General features: G+C 49.8%; 1 protein-coding gene across 1 annotated transcript in view; it reads right to left on the minus strand.

The window, feature by feature from the left end:
* The window catches only part of LOC144674324 (equilibrative nucleoside transporter 1-like), a 112,810-nt gene that overhangs the window by 11,311 nt on the left and 81,364 nt on the right, over nucleotides 1-20,135 (minus strand). Inside the window, exons 5-7 of the mRNA XM_078535736.1 lie at nucleotides 19,604-19,738; nucleotides 15,374-15,471; nucleotides 9,986-10,079 (exon numbers count right to left, since the gene is read on the minus strand). Coding sequence (XP_078391862.1) covers nucleotides 9,986-10,079; nucleotides 15,374-15,471; nucleotides 19,604-19,738 — 327 coding nt within the window. The remainder of the gene's footprint in view (nucleotides 1-9,985; nucleotides 10,080-15,373; nucleotides 15,472-19,603; nucleotides 19,739-20,135) is intronic.

A 20,135-nucleotide genomic window follows, 5' to 3' on the forward strand; every position in this document is an offset into this window, starting at 1 on the left:
CAGGCAGGAGAGATAGAGGGAACAGGAGTGGAGATTTACAATCAGACTGAAGACAGGCAGGAGAGATAGAGGGAGCAGGAGTGGAGATTTACAATCAGACTGAAGACAGGCAGGAGAGATAGAGGGAACAGGAGTGGAGATTTACAATCAGACTGAAGACAGGCAGGAGAGATAGAGGGAGCAGGAGTGGAGATTTACAATCAGACTGAAGAAAGGGAGGGGAGAGAGTGAAGGAAAAGAAGTGGAGAGTTACAGTCAGACTAAGACAGGCAGGAGATAGTCAGTTGGTAGTTTGCCCAACCATTTGGCCAATTCATGTTCTGCAGAACCGCTATAGGTAAGATAGGGCGTAAAGGGACATAGCTTTTTGTGCCTTGGGAAGCCCATATATACACGGACGTAGTGAACTGTGAGGACAAACCCTGTCATATATATCATGTGGCAGCTCATCACTCTCACACAAGCCCAGCATGTGTTTTTTTAGCTTACTTTGAGCAAGGCAGTCTGGTCACGTTGAGTGGCAGGTCCAAAGGGTACGAATTTGGACCTATCATTAAGAATGGTGTGCATTTTCTTGACAGAGTCACACTTGTTAAGGATGACTATTCCTATCCCTTTGTCAGGTTTTCTGATGTGTTTGTCCGGGTTGGTCTGAAGGCCTTGTAACGCTGTCAGACATTCGCATTACATGTGAAGGTTGGACAGGCTGTTTGGAATCTCGCAATCTGCATGCGCTAGATCAGCTAGGCGTGCTTTCCAGGATTCAGCGTCCTTGATGGATGCTGGTTTGTGGCGGGATAGTCAGTTCTGCACAGCCTGAATTGGCCAAATGGTTGGGTGAATTGTTACGACCAGTTTTGAGCAAGTTTTCCACATACACGGTGAAGGATTCCTTCCCACTTGTGAAGGCCGGACAGGACTTGCATATGGACAGTGATGCTGTGTCCATGTGCTCATTTGACATTGCTAGCCTATTCACCAATGTTCCACTTAAGGAAGCCATAGATACCTGCACTGCAGCGCTATATTACGGCAATGTAGACCCACCAGCATGGCGTGAATTGGTTTGCTTGGGCCTATATTCACTAGAGTTTAGAAGAATGAGAGGGGATCTGATTGAAATGTATAAAATTCTAACAGGGCTAGACAGACTGGATGCAGGGAGGATGTTTCCCCTGGTTGGGGAGTCTAGAACCAGGGGCCACAGTCTCAGGATATGGGGCAGGCCATTTAGGACTGAGATGAGGAAAGATTTCTTCACTCAGAGGGTGGTCAGCCTGTGAAATTCTCTACCACAGAAGCTGTGGAGGCCGGGTCACTGAGTATAGTCAAGAAAAAAATTGATAATCTTTTGGGTATTAGGGGCATCAAGGGGTATGGAGAGAAAGTGGGAATATGGCGTTGAGATAGAGGATCAGCCACGGTCATATTGAATGGCGGAGCAGGCTCAAAGGGCCGAATGGCCTATTCCTGCTCCTAGTTTCTATGAATCAGTATTCATTGAACTTATGAACTTGGCAAGTCTTGCCGTTGAGTTCAGTTTTAATGACACCATGTATGCCCAAATAGATGGTGTTGCCATGGGATCTGCTCTAGACTCAGCTCTCACAAACATCTTTGTTGGGTTCCATGAGAAACGTGTCTAACCTCCTACCCCTTGCATATTTCCGATATGTGGATGATACCTTTGCTTCATTTAAATCTGCAGCTGCATGTAATAATTCACTTACATGTCTTAATGGATTCCACCCTGTGCTCAAATTCGCCTTTGGAATGGAGCAGACAAATGAACTCCCCTTCCTTGATGTACTGGTGAGAAATCTGCCAAGGTGTTCTCTACCATAGCCTATCCCAAGCCTACCTTCACTGATCAATGTGCACGTTGGGATTCTTACACATGCTATAAGATTGGTCTTATCAGCAACCTGGTAAACAGGGCCCGATCCATTTGCTCACTGTACAAGCTTGATACTGAAATAGGGCACAGCAAAGGCATCCTGCAGAACAATGGCTACCCTGATCAGATCATTTCACACTGTATATCACACAAACTCATGATTGGGCCTAAGGCCACCACTTTTGGCCCTGAAAAGTGCTCCGTCTACCTCAGATTACCCTGGAAGGGCAAGGTATCTGAAAAATGTGAGCAACAGGTGGAGCTAGCTGTTTCACACTGCAGGAGCAACACGAGTGGTATTCACCACTAACAGGATGCTGCCGTCAAGCCAAATAGACATTATGCCTATCACACAAATGAGTAATGTGGTATATGATTTTCAGTGCCAGTGAGATGCTAGGTATGTAGGCTGTATGTCCCAAAGACTGGTGGATCATATCAAACAGCATGTCCCAGCTGCTGTTCACAATGGGCAGAGTACAGACCGTATCAAACTAGCCCGTGCTTGTAAAACTCAAAACACAGTGTCCAATATTAGATGTGATTTTGCGATTGGGTGACATTTGCTAAATAATCCTCAATGTGCTAAGAATTACGCTGACAACCAATTTAAGATTGTCAGTTGGGATTGCAGTGTGGTGCATTTGCGTGTACTGGAAGCTGCATATACTAATACACGGGGCCCTGTTCTTTGCAAACAGAAAGAATATGTACACTTATTGCATCTGTTTCAGCTAAACAAAATAAGCGACAGTCATTCACTGACTCATTCCTCAGGGCAATGCCTTGACCAATCAGGGTCAAGCTGTCTGGTTTAGATTTCAAACAATGCTTGACAGTTAACTATCAGTTGCCATTAACTGGTGCTTTCTCCATGGAAATGCCTGTACCAGAATAAACTTGCCAACCACTCAGTATTCTCGTCTCATACAGTATGAAGTTGCTGATTCCCCTGACCTTTGTATTTTTGCAAATGTCCTAATGAGTGCAAGATGAAAAGCTTCAACAATACAGACAGGAGAAGTAGTGATAGAACAGGAGGGGAGTGTTACAATCAGACTGAAGACAGGGAGGAGAGACATTGAGGGAACAGGAGGGGAGAGTTACGATCAGACTGCTGACAGGCAGCAGAGGGTGAGGGAACAGGAGGGGAGAGTTACAATCAGACTGCTGACAGGCAGCAGAGAGTGAGGGAACAGGAGTGGAGAGTTACGATCAGACTGCTGACAGGCAGCAGAGAGTGAGAGAACAGGAGGGGAGAGTTACAATCAGACTGCTGACAGGCAGCAGAGAGTGAGGGAACAGCAGGGCAGAGTTACAATCAGACTGCTGACAGGCAGCAGAGAGTGAGGGAACAGGAGGGGAGAGTTACGATCAGACTGCTGACAGGCAGCAGAGAGTGAGGGAACAGGAGGGGAGAGTTACAATCAGACTGCTGACAGGCAGCAGAGAGTGAGGGAACAGCAGGGCAGAGTTACAATCAGACTGCTGACAGGCAGCAGAGAGTGAGGGAACAGTAGGGGAGAGTTACAATCAGACTGCTGACAGGCAGCAGAGAGTGAGGGAACAGGAGGGGAGATTTACAGTCAGACTGCTGACAGGCAGCAGAGAGTGAGGGAACAGGAGGGGAGAGTTACAATCAGACTGCTGACAGGCAGCAGAGAGTGAGGGAACAGGAGTGGAGGGATGCAATCAGACTGCTGACAGGCAGCAGAGAGTGAGGGAACAGGAGGGGAGAGTTACAATCAGACTGCTGACAGGCAGCAGAGAGTGAGGGAACAGGAGGGGAGAGTTACAATCAGACTGCTGACAGGCAGCAGAGAGTGAGGGAACAGGAGTGGAGAGTTACAATCAGACTGCTGACAGGCAGCAGAGAGTGAGGGAACAGGAGTGGAGGGTTACAATCAGACTGCTGACAGGCAGCAGAGAGACAGGGAACAGGAGTGGAGAGTTACAATCAGACTGCTGACAGGCAGCAGAGAGTGAGGGAACAAGAGTGGAGGGTTACAATCAGACTGTTGACAGGCAGCAGAGAGTGAGGGAACAGGAGGGGAGAGTTACAATCAGACTGCTGACAGGCAGCAGAGAGTGAGGGAACAGAAGTGGAGAGTTATAATCAGACTGCTGACAGGCAGCAGAGAGACAGGGAACAGGAGGGGAGAGTTACAATCAGACTGCTGACAGGCAGCAGGGAGTGAGGGAACAGGAGTGGAGGGTTACAATCAGACTGCTGACAGGCAACAGAGAGTGAGGGAACAGGAGTTGAGGGTTACAATCAGACTGCTGACAGGCAGCAGAGAGTGAGGGAACAGGAGTGGAGGGATGCAATCAGACTGCTGACAGGCAGCAGAGAGTGAGGGAACAGGAGGGGAGAGTTGCAATCAGACTGCTGACAGGCAGCAGAGAGTGAGGGAACAGGAGTGGAGGGTTACAATCAGACTGCTGACAGGCAGCAGAGAGTGAGGGAACAGCAGGGGAGCGTTACGATCAGACTGCTGACAGGCAGCAGAGAGTGAGGGAACAGCAGGGCAGAGTTACAATCAGACTGCTGTCTGTAACAGAGAGTGAGGGAACAGGAGGGGAGAGTTACAATCAGACTGCTGACAGGCAGCAGAGAGTGAGGGAACAGGAGGGCAGAGTTACAATCAGACTGCTGACAGGCAGCAGAGAGTGAGGGAACAGGAGGGGAGAGTTACGATCAGACTGCTGACAGGCAGCAGAGAGTGAGGGAACAGGAGGGGAGAGTTACAATCAGACTGCTGACAGGCAGCAGAGAGTGAGTGAACAGGAGGGGAGAGTTACGATCAGACTGCTGTCTGTAGCAGAGAGTGAGATAACAGGAGGGGAGAGTTACAATCAGACTACTGACAGGCAGCAGAGAGTGAGGGAACAGGAGGGGAGAGTTACAATCAGACTGCTGACAGGCAGCAGAGAGTGAGGGAACAGGAGGGGAGAGTTACAATCAGACTGCTGACAGGCAGCAGAGAGTGAGGGAACAGGAGTGGAGGGTTACAATCAGACTGCTGACAGGCAGCAGAGAGTGAGGGAACAGGAGTGGAGGGTTACAATCAGACTGCTGACAGGCAGCAGAGAGTGAGGGAACAGGAGTGGAGGGTTACAATCAGACTGCTGACAGGCAGCAGAGAGTGAGGGAACAGGAGGGGAGAGTTACAATCAGACTGCTGACAGGCAGCAGAGAGTGAGGGAACAGGAGTGGAGAGTTACAATCAGACAGCTGACAGGCAGCAGAGAGTGAGGGAACAGGAGGGGAGAGTTACAATCAGACTGCTGACAGGCAGCAGAGAGTGAGGGAACAGGAGGGGAGAGTTACAATCAGACTGCTGAGAGGCAGCAGAGAGTGAGGGAACAGGAGTGGAGAGTTACGATCAGCAGGTGAAGCTGGATAGAAGGCCAAAAATAGAAGGCAATCACTTGCACCTCCTTCAGTTTAGTTACTGCATTCGTTGCTCCCAATGTGGTCTCCTCTACATTGGAGAGACCAAACGCAGACTGGGTGACCGCTTTGCAGAACACCTTCGGTCTGTCCGCAAGCATTACCCAGACCTCCCTGTCGCTTGCCATTTCAACACTCCACCCTGCTCTCATGCCCACATGTCTGTCCTTGGCCTGCTGCATTGTTCCAGTGAAGCCCAACGCAAACTGGAGGAACAGCACCTCATCTTCCGAATAGGCATTTAACAGCCTTCCGGACTGAATATTGAGTTCAACAATTTTAGATGATGAACTCTCTCCTCCATCCCTACCCCCTTTCCGATCCCCCTTTTTCAATATTCTATTTTTATTCTTTTCCCACATTTTTATTTTTATTTATTTCCATTTTCATTCATTGTTTTATCCCCAGCTTTTAGCCTATTTTTGATCTTTGAAGGGAACTCCCTCCCTAACAGCACTGTGGGTGTACCTACACCACAGGGACTGCAGCGGTTCAAGAAGGCAGCTCACCACCACCTTCTCAAGGGCAATTAGGGATGGGCAATAAATGCTGGGCCCAGTAGGGAAGCCCACATCCCGGGAATGAATAAAAAAGGAGGACTGGTGAGTTTCATTCACCCTGAAAACAGGCAGGAAAGCGTGAGGGTACAGGAGAGAAGAGTAAGGCAGACTGAAGACAGGCAGCAGAGAGAGTAAGCAAACAGGAGTGGAGAGTTACAGTCAGACTGAAGACAGGCAGCAGAGAGAGTGAGCAAGCAGGAGTGGAGAGTTACAGTCAGACTGAAGACAGGCAGCAGAGAGAGTGAGCAAACAGGAGTGGAGAGTTACAGTCAGACTGAAGACAGGCAGCAGAGAGAGTTACAGTCAGACTGAAGACAGGCAGCAGAGAGAGTTACATTCAGACTGAAGACGGGCAGCAGAGAGAGTTACATTCAGACTGAAGACTGGGAGGAAACAGAGTTACAATCAGACTAAAGATACTAAGCTCCGACCTTTACCTCTCTCTCCTTTATGATTTTTAAAATCTCATGCTTTAACCATGCTTTTTGCCACATGTCCTAATATTCTGTGCTGTAACCATCCTAGACCTTTACAGCACAGAAGGAGGCCATTCGGCCCATCGTCTCTGCGCAGGTCAACAAAGATCTGACTACACTAATCCCATTTTCCAGAGCTTGGCCCATAGCCCTGGGGGCTATGGCAACACAAGTGAATACCTAAATACTTCTTAAATGTTATGAGTGTTTCTTACTCAACCACCCTTTCAGGCAGTGAGTTCCAGACTCCCACCACCCTCTGGGTGAAAAAAATTCTCAACTCCCCTCTTAGCCTTCTACCTCTTACCTTAAATCACTGTCCCCTGGTTATTGACCCCTCTACTAATGGAAAAAGTGCCTTCCTATCTGCCCTATCTATGTCCCTCATAATCTTATACACCTCTGTCAGGTCCCCTCTCAACCCTTGCTGCTCCAAGGAAAACAACCCCAGCCTATCCAATCTTTCCTCAGACCCTCCAGCCCAGGCAGCATCCTGGTAAATCTGCTCTGCACCCTCTCCAGTGCAATCACATCCTTCCTATAATGTGGTGACCGGAACTGCACACAGTACTCCAGCTGTGGCCTAACCAGCGTTTTATACAGTTCCAGCATAACCTCCCTGCTCTTGTATTCTATACCTCGGCTAATAAAGGCAAGTATCCCATATGCCCTTTTAACCATCTTATCGACCTGCACTGCTACTTCAGGGATCAGTGGATATGCACATCAAGGTCTCTCTGATCTTCAGTACTTTCCAGGGTCCTACAATTCATAGTGTAATCCCTTGCCTTGTTAGCCATCCCCAAGTGCATTACCTCACACTTTTCCAGGTTGAATTCCATTTGCCACTGCTCTGCCCACCTGACCAGTCCATTGATATCCTCCTGCAGTTTACACTATCCTCCTCACTATTTACCACCCACCAATTATTGTGTCATCCGCGAACTTCTTGATCATACCCCCTACATTTAAGTCCCAAACATTTATGTACACCACAACAGCAAGGGTCCCAGCACCGAGCCCTGCGGAACCCCACTGGAAACAGACTTCCAGTCACAGAAACATCCCTCTACCATCACCCTCTGCATCTTGCCTCTCAGCCAATTTTGGCTCCAATGTGCTACTTTGCCTTGGATCCCATGGGCTCTTACTTTCTTGACCAGTCTGCCATGACAGACCTTATCAAAAGCCTTGCTAAAGTCCATGTAGACCACATCAAATGCATTACCCTCATCAACACTCCTGGTTACCTCCTCAAAAAATTCGATCAAATTTGTCAAACACGACCTTCCCTTAACAAATCCATGCTGATTATCCCTGATTAATCCGTGTCTCTCCAAGTGCAGATGTATTCAGCCCCTCAGAATTCTTTCTAGTAACTTCCCCACCACCGAGGTTAGACTGACTGGCCTGTAAGTTCCTGGTTTATCCCTTCCTCCCTTTTTTCATAATAGGACAATGTTAGCAGTCCTCCAGTCCTCTGGCACCTCACCTGTGGCCAGAGAGGATTTGAAAATTCCTGCCAGGGCCCCTGATATCTCTTCCCTTGCCTCCCTCAACAGCCTGGGCCTAAGGATAATCTATAATTCTCCATCTCCTTGTGCATCCAGGTGTCACATTTTGCTGGGCTGGGCCTGAAGACTGAAACTGTGGCCTAAACCCTTAAACCAGTGTTCCATTGGTGGCTAAATTAGCTTCTGTCTCAGTCCTTTACTCACATAGGAATGGTATCAGATGTCACTTGACCATGACAGGCCACAGTATACAACAGGGCAACCATCCACAAAGGCATTTCTCCAAGCAGATCCTCTTTCAGGAAAAGAAAAACAACATATTACATGCACTACCATAAGCAGTTGCAGGGTACCCCCATCCACCGTCTCTAAAGGAAGTAATCACGCATGAATGGAAAATTGTTCACTCTAGTCTGTCTCACATTCAGCTGTCTCTACAGCATGCACACGTAATCGTTAAAGCATGCATGGCTTTTAATGGTACGCATGTGGCTGGTTGTTGGCTGTTAGTCTGGTGTCTGCTGGCTCCTAGGCTGATAGTGCCTCTGCTGTGGCAAGTGTTGCTGCTGAACAGATGCGTTTGTTGGAGAGCAGTTGAGCACTGGGACAGATGGCCATTCGGTCCCTTGTTCAGTTGGTGATATCAGCTCTTCCTCATCAGCTGCCTTCTGCGAAGGAGCAGCTTCCCTAGTTGCATGTATGTGTGTCTGCTGTTGCGACAGTATATCTGGTTGTTCATTTTCACTGCGTACGATCGAGGTGAGAGCTGCTAAGTGGGCTGACTTGTTGAATGGTTGCACTCTGACCAGCTCTCCAACTCCCAATTCTGGCAATGATTTGGCTGCTTTATCAAAGTGAAACTTGACTCTGGTTTTTTTGCTTTGATCTTGTCACTCACTCTCCTGCTACTACTTCTGGCTTCAGTAGTTTTTAACTATTGGGTGCCATGTGACTGGGCTACTTTCCATGCCTTCAGAAGGTGTGTTTCTCCACTCGACGATTGCCTTGTACACATCTGTGTTTCATCTAGTCAATAGTTTTGATGATCTCTTTGGCAATTTTCACCATTGCCTCAGCCTTTCCATGGGGATAGTGTGGAGGTGATGAGCAGTGCTGAACTTCCCAATCATTCATCAACTGTCTGAATCTTTCATTCATGAATTGTTCTGTAAATAGTTCTTCCTCTTCTCCATTGTCTTGTGCTTGGAAGGCCTGAACTGCCTCTAAGCAGACTGCAACGCCTCATCAGCTCTCCCATCAATACTCTTCAGCTGATAATTAATCACTTCAGAGCCTCTGCACATCTCAATAGCTTCTTTTCTGTCAGCATATGTGCTCTCAAGGTGGGATCTCTCGTTCCTAAGGCAATCCTATCTAGGATCAGATCATCCTTCAGTTACTCAAACTCTCAAGGTTCAGCTAGACAGTGCAGTCACATACTAATCGATATTCCTCCCCTCTCCCTGAGCTCTGGTGTTAAACACATGGTGCTCATAAATAACAATAGTAAAGGGTTCAAAAAGGATCTTCAAGGTCTCCAAAATTTCACAAGACTGGCTTTTCTGCTCTTCAGTCGGGTCTAGGATGCTAGAGAACTTGTTGTGCTCTTTCCCCAGCATTGATAACAGAGTTGCTACTCCGATTTGTTCAGATTTCTTATTTAACGCGCTGGCAATTTCATCATTCTGCCATTGAGACTGGGAGAATTTCCAATTCATTCCTAAACCTGCCTTCATCTACACAGGAGCTGGTTCAAAGCCACGCTGACTCACCCAGCAGTCAACGTCCTGTACAAGGTTGCAGACTGAATTGAAGTTTTAATTATTTTCGACTGTCTTGGACTGTAGCTGGCTTTCTTCCAGTTATCAAAATCCACTCAATTTTGGCTGCACACTTCTGATACCATGTCCATGTGGTGGTCAAAACAGATTGCCTCAATCGTTTACTCACAATGGATCACAAAAGTCTTATGACTATGGCAAGACACAGTGCACAACAGACAATGGTGCACTAAGACAGCTCCCCAAATAACTTGAGGCCTAAAACCTGAGCCCTTAGGCCTGAGGCCTGTTCTACATTCTCACCTTGTATGGTGAGGTTGATCTTGCAGATCTCCTCTTGCTCTTTGTCCTTCTTCCATTCATTTTTCCCTTTATTAAAGTAATATCGAGAGAACTCCTGAAGGAGGATTGAAAAGATAAAGAGATAAGGTGAAACATTGTCCACACTGCAGCACATTGCTGAACTAGGCCACACCAAAACCCCTCACTGAAGGAACATTCTCCCACAGCAGAAGTATTCTCCACAGAGGCCCTCACCGCCCTCTACCTTCTCCCTTCTGTCTCCACTACCTATTTACCATCTCGCTCAGGAGCCTAGATTGAGCTTAACACGGGGTAAACAGAGGTCAGAAACTAGTGTTACCAGCGAGCTGGATGTATTCCTAGAGGGTTTATTACATGACAATTCCCTGCTAACTGTTCCATCCAGTAACAAACAGCTGTCCCTCTCCATCAGCAATATTGTTATCACCACTAAATAAAAATAGTCAAAGAGAATGAGAAAAACACAACCATTTTTCTTGCCAATGTGGTTATTTCTTCTCCTGAGGTTTTCCTCCGAGTGCTGTCCTGGAGATGAAAATCCATAATCTATAGGATCAGTGAAGCAAGTTCAAAGAGTAAATGGACTCCTCCAGTTCCTGTGTAACAGGCTTGAGGGGACTGAATGGACTCCTCCTATGAGACCATAAGACATAGGAACAGAAGTAGGCCATTTGGCCCATCAAGTCTGCTCCGCCATTCAATGAGATCATGGCTGATCTGATAATCCTCACCTCCACTTTCCTCCTGTTTCCCCATAACCCCCTTGATTCCCTTACTGATTAAAAATCTGTCCAACTAAGCCTTGAATATACTTAATGACCCAGCCTCTGTGGTAAAGAATTCCACAGATTGACTACCCTCTGAGAGAAGAAATTCCTCCTCATCTCTGTCTTAAATGGGTGACCCCTTACTCTGGGATTATGCCCTCTGGTCCTAGACTCTCCCACAAGGGGAAACAACCTCTCAGCATCTATCCTGTCAAGCCCCCTAAGAATCTTATATGTTTCAATAAGGTCGCCTCTCATTCTTCTAAACTCCAATGAGTACAGGCCCAACCTATTCAACTTCTCCTCATAAGAAAATTATCCCTACCTGGGATCAACCCAGTGAACCCTCTCTGAACTCCAATGCCAGTACATCTTTCCTTAGATAAGGGGACCAAAACTGTTCGCAGTATTCTAGGTGTGGTCTAACTAGTGCCTTGTATAGTCTTAGCAAGACTTCCCTATTTTTATACTCCATTCCCTTTGAAATAAAGGCCAACATTCCATTTTCCTTCCCTGTTACCTGTTGAACTTGTATGTTAGCTTTTTGGGATTCATGCACAAGGACTCCCAAATCCCTCTGTACTGCAGCTTTCTGCAGTCTTTCTCCATTTAAATAATATTCAGCTCCTCTATTCTTCCTGCCAAAGTGCAGAACCTCACATTTCCCCACATTATATTCCATCTGCCACGTTTTTGCCCACTCACTTAACCTGTCTATATCCCTCTGTAGACTCCTTGTGTCATCCTCACCACTTGCGTTCCCACCTATTTTTGTGTCATCCACAAACTTGGCGATAATACATTCATTTCCCTCGTCCAAGTAATTCATATATATTGTAAATAAGTGTGGCCCCAGCACTGATCCCTGTAGCACTCCACTAGTTACAGGTTGCCATCCTGAAAATGCCTCCCCTTGTATCCCAAATTTGCCTCTATTAGTTAGCCTGTCCTCTATCCAAGCTAATATACTACCCCCAACACCATTGGCTCATATCTTATTAAATAGCCTTATGTGCAGCACCTTATTGAACGCCTTTTGGAAATCCAAATATATTATATCTACTGGTTCCCCTTTATCTATCCTGCTTGTTATCTCCTCAAAGAATTCCAATAAATTTGTCAGACATGATTTCCCCTTCATGAAGCCATGCTGACTCTGCTTGATTAGATTATGTATTTGTAAATGCTCTGCTATTACATCCTTTATAATAGACTCTAACATTTTCCCAATGACAGATGTTAAGCTAACTGGCCTATTGTTAACTGTTTTTTGTCTCCCTCCCTTTTTGAATAAGGGTGTTACATTGGCAGTTTTCCCATCCTCTGGGACTTTTCCAGAATCTAAGGATTCTTGGAAGATTACTGCCAGTGCACCCACTATCTCTGCAGCTATTTCCTTTAATATCCTAGGATGCAACCCATCAGGTCCAGGTGGCTTATTGGCCTTTAGCCTCATTAGTTTCTCTAGTACTTCTTCTTTAGTGATAGCTATTGCATTTATTCCCCCCTCCCACCCCTTTTGCCCCATGATTATTTAGTATTTTTGGAATGCTATTAGGGTCTTTTGTGAAGGCTGATGCAAAGTATTTATTCAACTCCTCTGCCATTTCCTGGTTCCCCATTATTATTCCCCCAGCCTCATTTTCTCAGGGGCCGATATTGACTTTGGCCCCTCTCTTCCTTTTTATATATTTAAAGAAGAACTGACTGTCCATTTTGATATTATTTGCTCGTTTACCCTCAATGTTTATTTTCTCCCTCTTTATTTTTTTTTGGTCATCTTCTGTTGGTTTTTAAAACTTTCCCAATTCTCTGCCTTACACTGATCTTTGCCGCATTGGATGTTTTTTCTTTCAATTTGATACTATCCTTAACTTCCTTGGTTAACCATGGTTGGTCTATCCCCTTCCTACAATCCTTCTTCCTCACTGGGATATATCTTTGTTGTGAGTCATGAACTATTTTCTTAAATGTCTGCCATTGTTCATCAATCATCTTTTCTGCTAAACTCCTTCCCCAGTCCACTCCAGCCAACCCTGCACTCATTCCTTTTAATTCAGTTTGGCACAGTTGATTCCAAACTAAGTTTCTCACTCTCAAACTGAATGCTGAATTCCACCACGTTATGGTTATTGTTTCCAAGGGGATCTGTTACTCTGATATAATTTATTAAACATGCCACATTACAGATCCAAAATAGCCTGATCCCTGGTTGGATCTATGACATATTGTTTTAGGAAACTGTCCCGAATATACTCTATGAATCCTTGCTCATGGCTGCCTCTGCCAATTTAATTTTCCCAATCTACATGAAGATTAAAGTCACCCATGATTAATGTGCTGCCTTTTTTACATGCCCTCATTATCTCCTGATTTATTCTCTGTCCTACAGTATGCCTATTGTTCGGGGGCCTATAGACCACTCCCACCAGTGTCGTCTTCCCCTTGTTACTTCTTACCTCCACCCATATGGATTCTACATCTTTCGATCCAAGATCCTTTCTTGCTATCGTATTTATTCCATCTCGTCCTTCCTGCCTGTCCTTTCGACAAGTCACATACCCCTGAATATTTAGTTCCAGCTTTGATCTCCTTGTAACCATGTCTCCGTAATGGCTATAAGATCATACCCATTAACCTCTATTTGTTCCATTAATTCATTTATTTTGTTCTGAATACTCTGTGCATTTAGGTAAAGAGCCATTAATTTGGCCTTTTTACCATTTTTTCCCCCTTTGACCCTATTTGCTGCTGTTTTTTATGTTTATACACTCTGTCCCTTCCTGTCACACTCTGCGTATCTTTACCTAAATAGCTGCCCTGCAAGGCTGCCATATCCATTTGCTTTGTGAGCCTACTTATCCCCTTTCCAGAACCCTCCCCCCCTCTATTTAGTTTAAAGCCCTCTCTACAGCCCTAGTTATTTGATTCGCCAGGACACTGGTCCCAGCAGTGAAGGCTGTCAAGTGAAGCCTGTCCCACTAGAACAGCTCCCTTCTACCCCAATACTGGTGCCAGTGCCCCATGAACTGAAACCCATTCCTCCCACACCAATCTTTGAGCCACGTATTTAACTCCTTAACTTTATTTCCCCTATATCAGTTTGCCCGTGGTTCAGGTAGTAATCCCGGGTAGTATTACCTTGAAGGTTCTGCTTTTTAATTTAGCTCCTAACTGTTCAGTTTCTTTTAGTGGAACCTCCTTTCTAGCCCTATCGATGTCGTTGGTACCAATATGGACAATGACAACTGGACCCCTCCCCTCCAAGTTCCTCTCCGGCTCTGAGGAGGTGTCCTTAACCCTGGCACCGAGCAGGCAACACAGACTTCAGGATTTACACTCACGACTGCAGAGGACAGTATCTATCCCCCTAATTATACTGTCCCTTACCACTACCACATTGCTGTTTCCTCCCCCGACTCGAATGCCCCCCTGTACCATGGTGCCGTGGTCAGTTCACTCATCCTCCCTGCAGTCCCCACTCTCGGTCCACTCAGCTTACAAGAACCCGTGTAACTGTTGGACAGTTGCAGGGGCCGAGTCTCCTCGGACACTCCTCAGCGCAATGTCTGCAGCTCGGACTCCAGCTCCTCATCAACTCGGGTCCGAAGTTCCTCGAGCTGCAAACACTTGGTACAGATGTGTTCACTCTGGGTCACCTTGGTGTCCAGCAGTGCCCACATGCTGCATCTGCAACACATCACCCATCCTGCCATCGCTATCGTATTATGTTTAAATTATTAATTAGTTACTCTACTATCCCTGCTCTTTACACTTTATTGAAATTAATTATTTACACCAGTATCGAACTTATACTTAACAAGCCATTTTTAACAAAGAGAAAATAGACTAGAGATCTAAACATTAACTATACACCTTAATTTTAATGCAAAGATGACAATTACCCTCCAATCCAACTCTCCAATCAGCTGCTCTGCACGCTCTTTTTATATTAAATCTCCCCACTCTCTGTTTCAAATAAAATCCACACACTCACCTGCTCTTCTGTTTCTGTGTAACAGGCTTGCGGGGCTGAATGGACTCCTCCTGTTCCTGTGTAACAGGCTTGAGGGGCAGAATGGCCTCCTCCTGTTCCTGTGTAACAGGCTCGAGGGGCTGAGTGGCCTCCTCCTGTTCCTGTGTAACAGGCTGGAGGGGCTGAATGGCCTCCTCCTGTTCCTGTGTAAGAGGCTTGAGGGGCTGAGTGGCCTCCTCCTGTTCCTGTGTAACAGGCTCGAGGGGCTGAGTGGCCTCCTCCTGTTCCTGTGTAACAGGCTTGAGGGGCAGATTGGCCTCCTCCTGTTCCTGTGTAACAGGCTCGAGAGGCTGCATGGCCTCCTCCTGTTCCTGTGTAACAGGCTTGAGGGGCAGATTGGCCTCCTCCTGTTCCTGTGTAACAGGCTCGAGGGGCTGAATGGCCTCCTCCTGTTCCTGTGTAACAGGCTTGAGGGGCAGAATGGCCTCCTCCTGTTCCTGTGTAACAGGCTCGAGGGGCTGAATGGCCTCCTCCTGTTCCTGTGGGTGAGAATAGGTGATTCCTGTTCTGGCCACTATGAGAAATATAGTCAAGTTATAACCAACTGAAAATGGGGGAACACACCAAATGGGAGAGGGCGAGGTAGGCGAGGATAGCAATCAAAACGACCACACAGGCTGTGCTGAAATACCCAAAGGCACTTTCAATCTGGGAAGAGCCACCTACAAAAGGAAAGAACATTTCAGCAACGGACCGAGGCAGGTTACACTATCAAACTCATCCTCTGTCCCAGCAAAGACATCCACTGCTCCCAAACCCCGCCCCAAACCCCATCCCGCCCTCCCACCCCCATCTCACCCCATCCCAAACCCCATCCTGCCCTCCCACCCCCATCCCAAACCCCGTCCCAAACCCCATCCCGCCCACCCACCCCCATCTCACCCCATCCCGCCCTCCCACCCCGTCCCAAACCCCATCCCACCCTCCCACCCCCACCCCATCCCAAACCCCTTCCTGCCCTCCCACCCCATCCCACCCCATCCCAAACCTGATCCCGCCCTCCCACCCCATCCCAAACCCCTTCCCGCCCTCCCACCCCCATCTCACCCCATCCCAAACCCCATCCCGCCCTCCCACCCCCATCCCACCCGATCCCAAACCCCATCCCGCACTCCCACCCCGTCCCAAACCCCATCCCGCCCTCCCACCCCCATCTCACCCCGTCCCAAACCCCTTCCCGCCCTCCCACCCCCATCTCACCCCGTCCCAAACCCCATCCCGCCCTCCCACCCCCATCTCACCCCATTCCAAACCCCATACCGCCCTCCCACCCCATCCCAAACCCCATCCCCCTCTTCCCACCCCCATCTCACCCCATTCCAAACCCCATCCCGCCCTCTCACCCCATCCCAAACCCCATCCCGCCCTCCCACCCCCATCTCACCCCATTCCAAACCCCAACCCGCCCTCCCACCCCGTCCCAAATCCCATCCCGCCCTCCCACCCCCATCTCACCCCATTCCAAACCCCATCCCGCCCTCCCACCCCGTCCCAAACCCCATCCCGCCCTCCCACCCCATCCCAAACCCCATCCCGCCCTCCCACCCCCATCCCAAACCCCGTCCCAAACCCCATCCCGCCCTCCCACCCCCATCTCACCCCGTCCCAAACCCCATCCCGCCCTCCCACCCCATCCCAAACCCCATCCCGCCCTCCCACCCCCATCCCAAACCCCGTCCCAAACCCCATCCCGCCCTCCCACCCCCATCTCACCCCGTCCCAAACCCCATCCCGCCCTCCCACCCCCATCTCACCCCATTCCAAAACCCATCCCGCCCTCCCACCCCGTCCCAAACCCCATCCCGCCCTCCCACCCCGTCCCAAACCCCATCCCGCCCTCCCACCCCCATCTCACCCCATCCCAAACCCAATCCCGCCCTCCCACCCCCATCTCACCCCATCCCAAACCCCATCCCGCCCTCCCACCCCCATCCCAAACCCCATCCCGCCCTCCCACCCCCATCCCAAACCCCATCCCAAACCCCATCCCGCCCTCCCACTCCCATCCCAAACCCCATCCCAAACCCCATCCCGCCCTCCCACCCCCATCCCAAACCCCATCCCAAACCCCATCCCGCCCTCCCACCCTCATCCCAAACCCAATCCCGCCCTCCAACCCCGTTCCAAACACCATCCCAAACCCCAACCTGCCCTCCCACCCCGTCCCAAACACCATCCCAAACCCCAACCCGCCCTCCCACCCCCATCTCACCCCATCCCAAACACCATCCTGCCCTCCCGCCCCCATCTCACCCCATTCCAAACCCCATCCCGCCCTCCCACCCCCATCCCAAACCCCATCCCAAACCCCATCCCGCCCTCCCACCCCCATCCCAAACCCCATCCCAAACCCCATCCCGCCCTCCCACCCCCATCCCAAACCCCATCCCAAACCCCATCCCGCCCTCCCACCCCCATCCCAAACCCCGTCCCAAACCCCATCCCGCCCTCCCACCCTCATCCCAAACCCAATCCCGCCCTCCCACCCCATCCCAAACACCATCCCAAACCCCAACCTGCCCTCCCACCACGTCCCAAACACCATCCCAAACCCCAACCCGCCCTCCCACCCCCATCTCACCCCATCCCAAACACCATCCTGCCCTCCCGCCCCCATCTCACCCCATTCCAAACCCCATCCCGCCCTCCCACCCCCATCCCAAACCCCATCCCGCCCTCCCACCCCCATCCCAAACCCCATCCCAAACCCCATCCCGCCCTCCCACCCCCATCCCAAACCCCATCCCAAACCCCAACCTGCCCTCCCACCCCCATCCCAAACCCCGTCCCAAACCCCATCCCGCCCTCCCACCCTCATCCCAAACCCAATCCCGCCCTCCCACCCCGTTCCAAACACCATCCCAAACCCCAACCTGCCCTCCCACCCCGTCCCAAACCCCATCCCGCCCTCCCACCCCCATCCCAAACCCCATCCCAAACCCCATCCCGCCCTCCCACCCCCATCCCAAACCCCATCCCAAACCCCAACCTGCCCTCCCACCCCCATCCCAAACCCCGTCCCAAACCCCATCCCGCCCTCCCACCCTCATCCCAAACCCAATCCCGCCCTCCCACCCCGTTCCAAACACCATCCCAAACCCCAACCTGCCCTCCCACCCCGTCCCAAACACCATCCCAAACCCCAACCCGCCCTCCCACCCCCATCTCACCCCATCCCAAACACCATCCTGCCCTCCCGCCCCCATCTCACCCCATTCCAAACCCCATCCCGCCCACCCACCCCCATCTCACCCCATCCCGCCCTCCCAACCCATCTCACCCCATCCCAAACCCCTTCCCCCCGTCCCACTCTGTCCCAAACCCCATCCTGCCCTCCCACCCCCATCCCAAACCTCGTTCTGCCCTCCCACCCCCATCTCACCCCATTCCAAACTCCGTCCCGCACTTCCACCCCGTCCCAAAGCCCGTCCCAAACCCCATCCCGCTCTCTCATCCCCCCCATCTCACCCAATCCCAAACATCATCTCACACTCCAGTATCATCCCAAACCCCATCTACACTGTGCCGATCAAACACTCAACACGGGGTTAGATACAGGGTAAAGCTCGCTCTACACTGTCCCCATCAAACACCCCCAGGACAGGTACAGCACGGGGTTAGATACAGAGTAAAGCTCCCTCTACACTCTCCCCATCAAACACTCCCAGGACAGGTACAGCACGGGGTTAGATACAGAGTAAAGCTCCCTCTACACTCTCCCCATCAAACACTCCCAGGGCAGGTACAGCATGGGGTTAGATACAGAGTAAAGCTCCCTCTACACTGTCCCCATCAAACACCCCCAGGACAGGTACAGCACGGGGTTAGATACAGAGTAAAGCTCCCTCTACACTGTCTCCATCAAACACTCCCAGGACAGGTACAGCATGGGGTTAGATACAGAGTAAAGCTCTCCCTACACTGTCCCCATCAAACACTCCCAGGACAGGTACAGCACGGGGTTAGATACAGAGTAAAGCTCCCTCTACACTCTCCCCATCAAACACTCCCAGGACAGGTACAGCACGGGGTTAGATACAGAGTAAAGCTCCCTCTACACTCTCCCCATCAAACACTCCCAGGGCAAGTACAGCACGTGGTTAGATACAGAGTAAAGCTCCCTCTACACTGTCCCCATCAAACACTCCCAGGACAGGTACAGCACGGGGTTAGATACAGAGTAAAGCTCCCTCTACGCTGTCTCCATCAAACACTCCCAGGACAGGTACAGCACGGGGTTACAGAGTAAAGCTCCCCCTACACTGTCCCCATCAAACACTCCCAGGACAGGTACAGCACGGGGTTAGATACAGAGTAAAGCTCCCTCTACACTGTCCCCATCAAACACTCCCAGGACAGGTACAGCACGGGGTTAGATACAGAGTAAAGCTCCCTCTACACCGTCCCCATCAAAAACTCCCAGGACAGGTACAGCACGGGGTTAGATACAGAGTAAAGCTCCCTCTACACTCTCCCCATCAAACACTCCCAGGACAGGTACAGCACGGGGTTAGATACAGAGTAAAGCTCCCTCTACACTGTCCCCATCAAACACTCCCAGGACAGGTACAGCACGGGGTTAGATACAGAGTAAAGCTCCCTCTACACTGTCTCCCAGGGCATTCCCTTCTTGCAATGCCTCCCAGTGTATTGGAGGATGTTTGTGACAATACTGTTGGGTGACCTTTGCCCTCCCTGTTGGGGTGCTGCTGTGTGATTGGCTGGTGCGCTGGTTGAGGATGACAAGTGTGAGTTTGAGAGCTCTGCCTACCCACTCCAGGTCCTCTTTCTTACTTGCGATAGCGCAGATCATGGCCAGTGCGGCGAAGGTTCCTGCCAATCCCTGGCCGCTCATGATAGGGGAGGTGTAGGCAGTGGGTAGTAACCCAGCCAAGCCGAAGATGCTGCCTTGCAGAATGGCTCCAAAACCTGGGAGAGAAGGAGGGAGAGAGAGAGAGATAAGATATTGAAGGAAATCTGCTTCATACCTTTCACCAAGACGGCCTTATTGGCCACTCCACTGAACTGTAGAAGGTTGCCACACAGAAGAAGGCCATTCAGCCCCTTATAACTGCGCTGGCCCCATCTTTCTCTGCCTCGAATATCAATCCAATTTTTCCAAATGGATGTAATGGTTTCTCGCTGAATGTTTTCCTGTTGGAAAGCATTCTCTGGTCTATGCACAGAAATTGATTTAATCCAATCTCTCTCCCCACCAACAGCCTGGGCCGAAATTCATTAGAGTTTAGAAGAACGAGAGGTGATCTTATTGAAACATTTAAGGTTCCGATTGGCCTTGACAGGGTAGATGCTGAGAGGGTGTTTC

This window comes from Cetorhinus maximus, unplaced genomic scaffold, assembly GCF_964194155.1.
Source record: "Cetorhinus maximus unplaced genomic scaffold, sCetMax3.hap1.1 HAP1_SCAFFOLD_630, whole genome shotgun sequence".
Classification (NCBI taxonomy): Eukaryota; Metazoa; Chordata; class Chondrichthyes; order Lamniformes; family Cetorhinidae; genus Cetorhinus; species Cetorhinus maximus.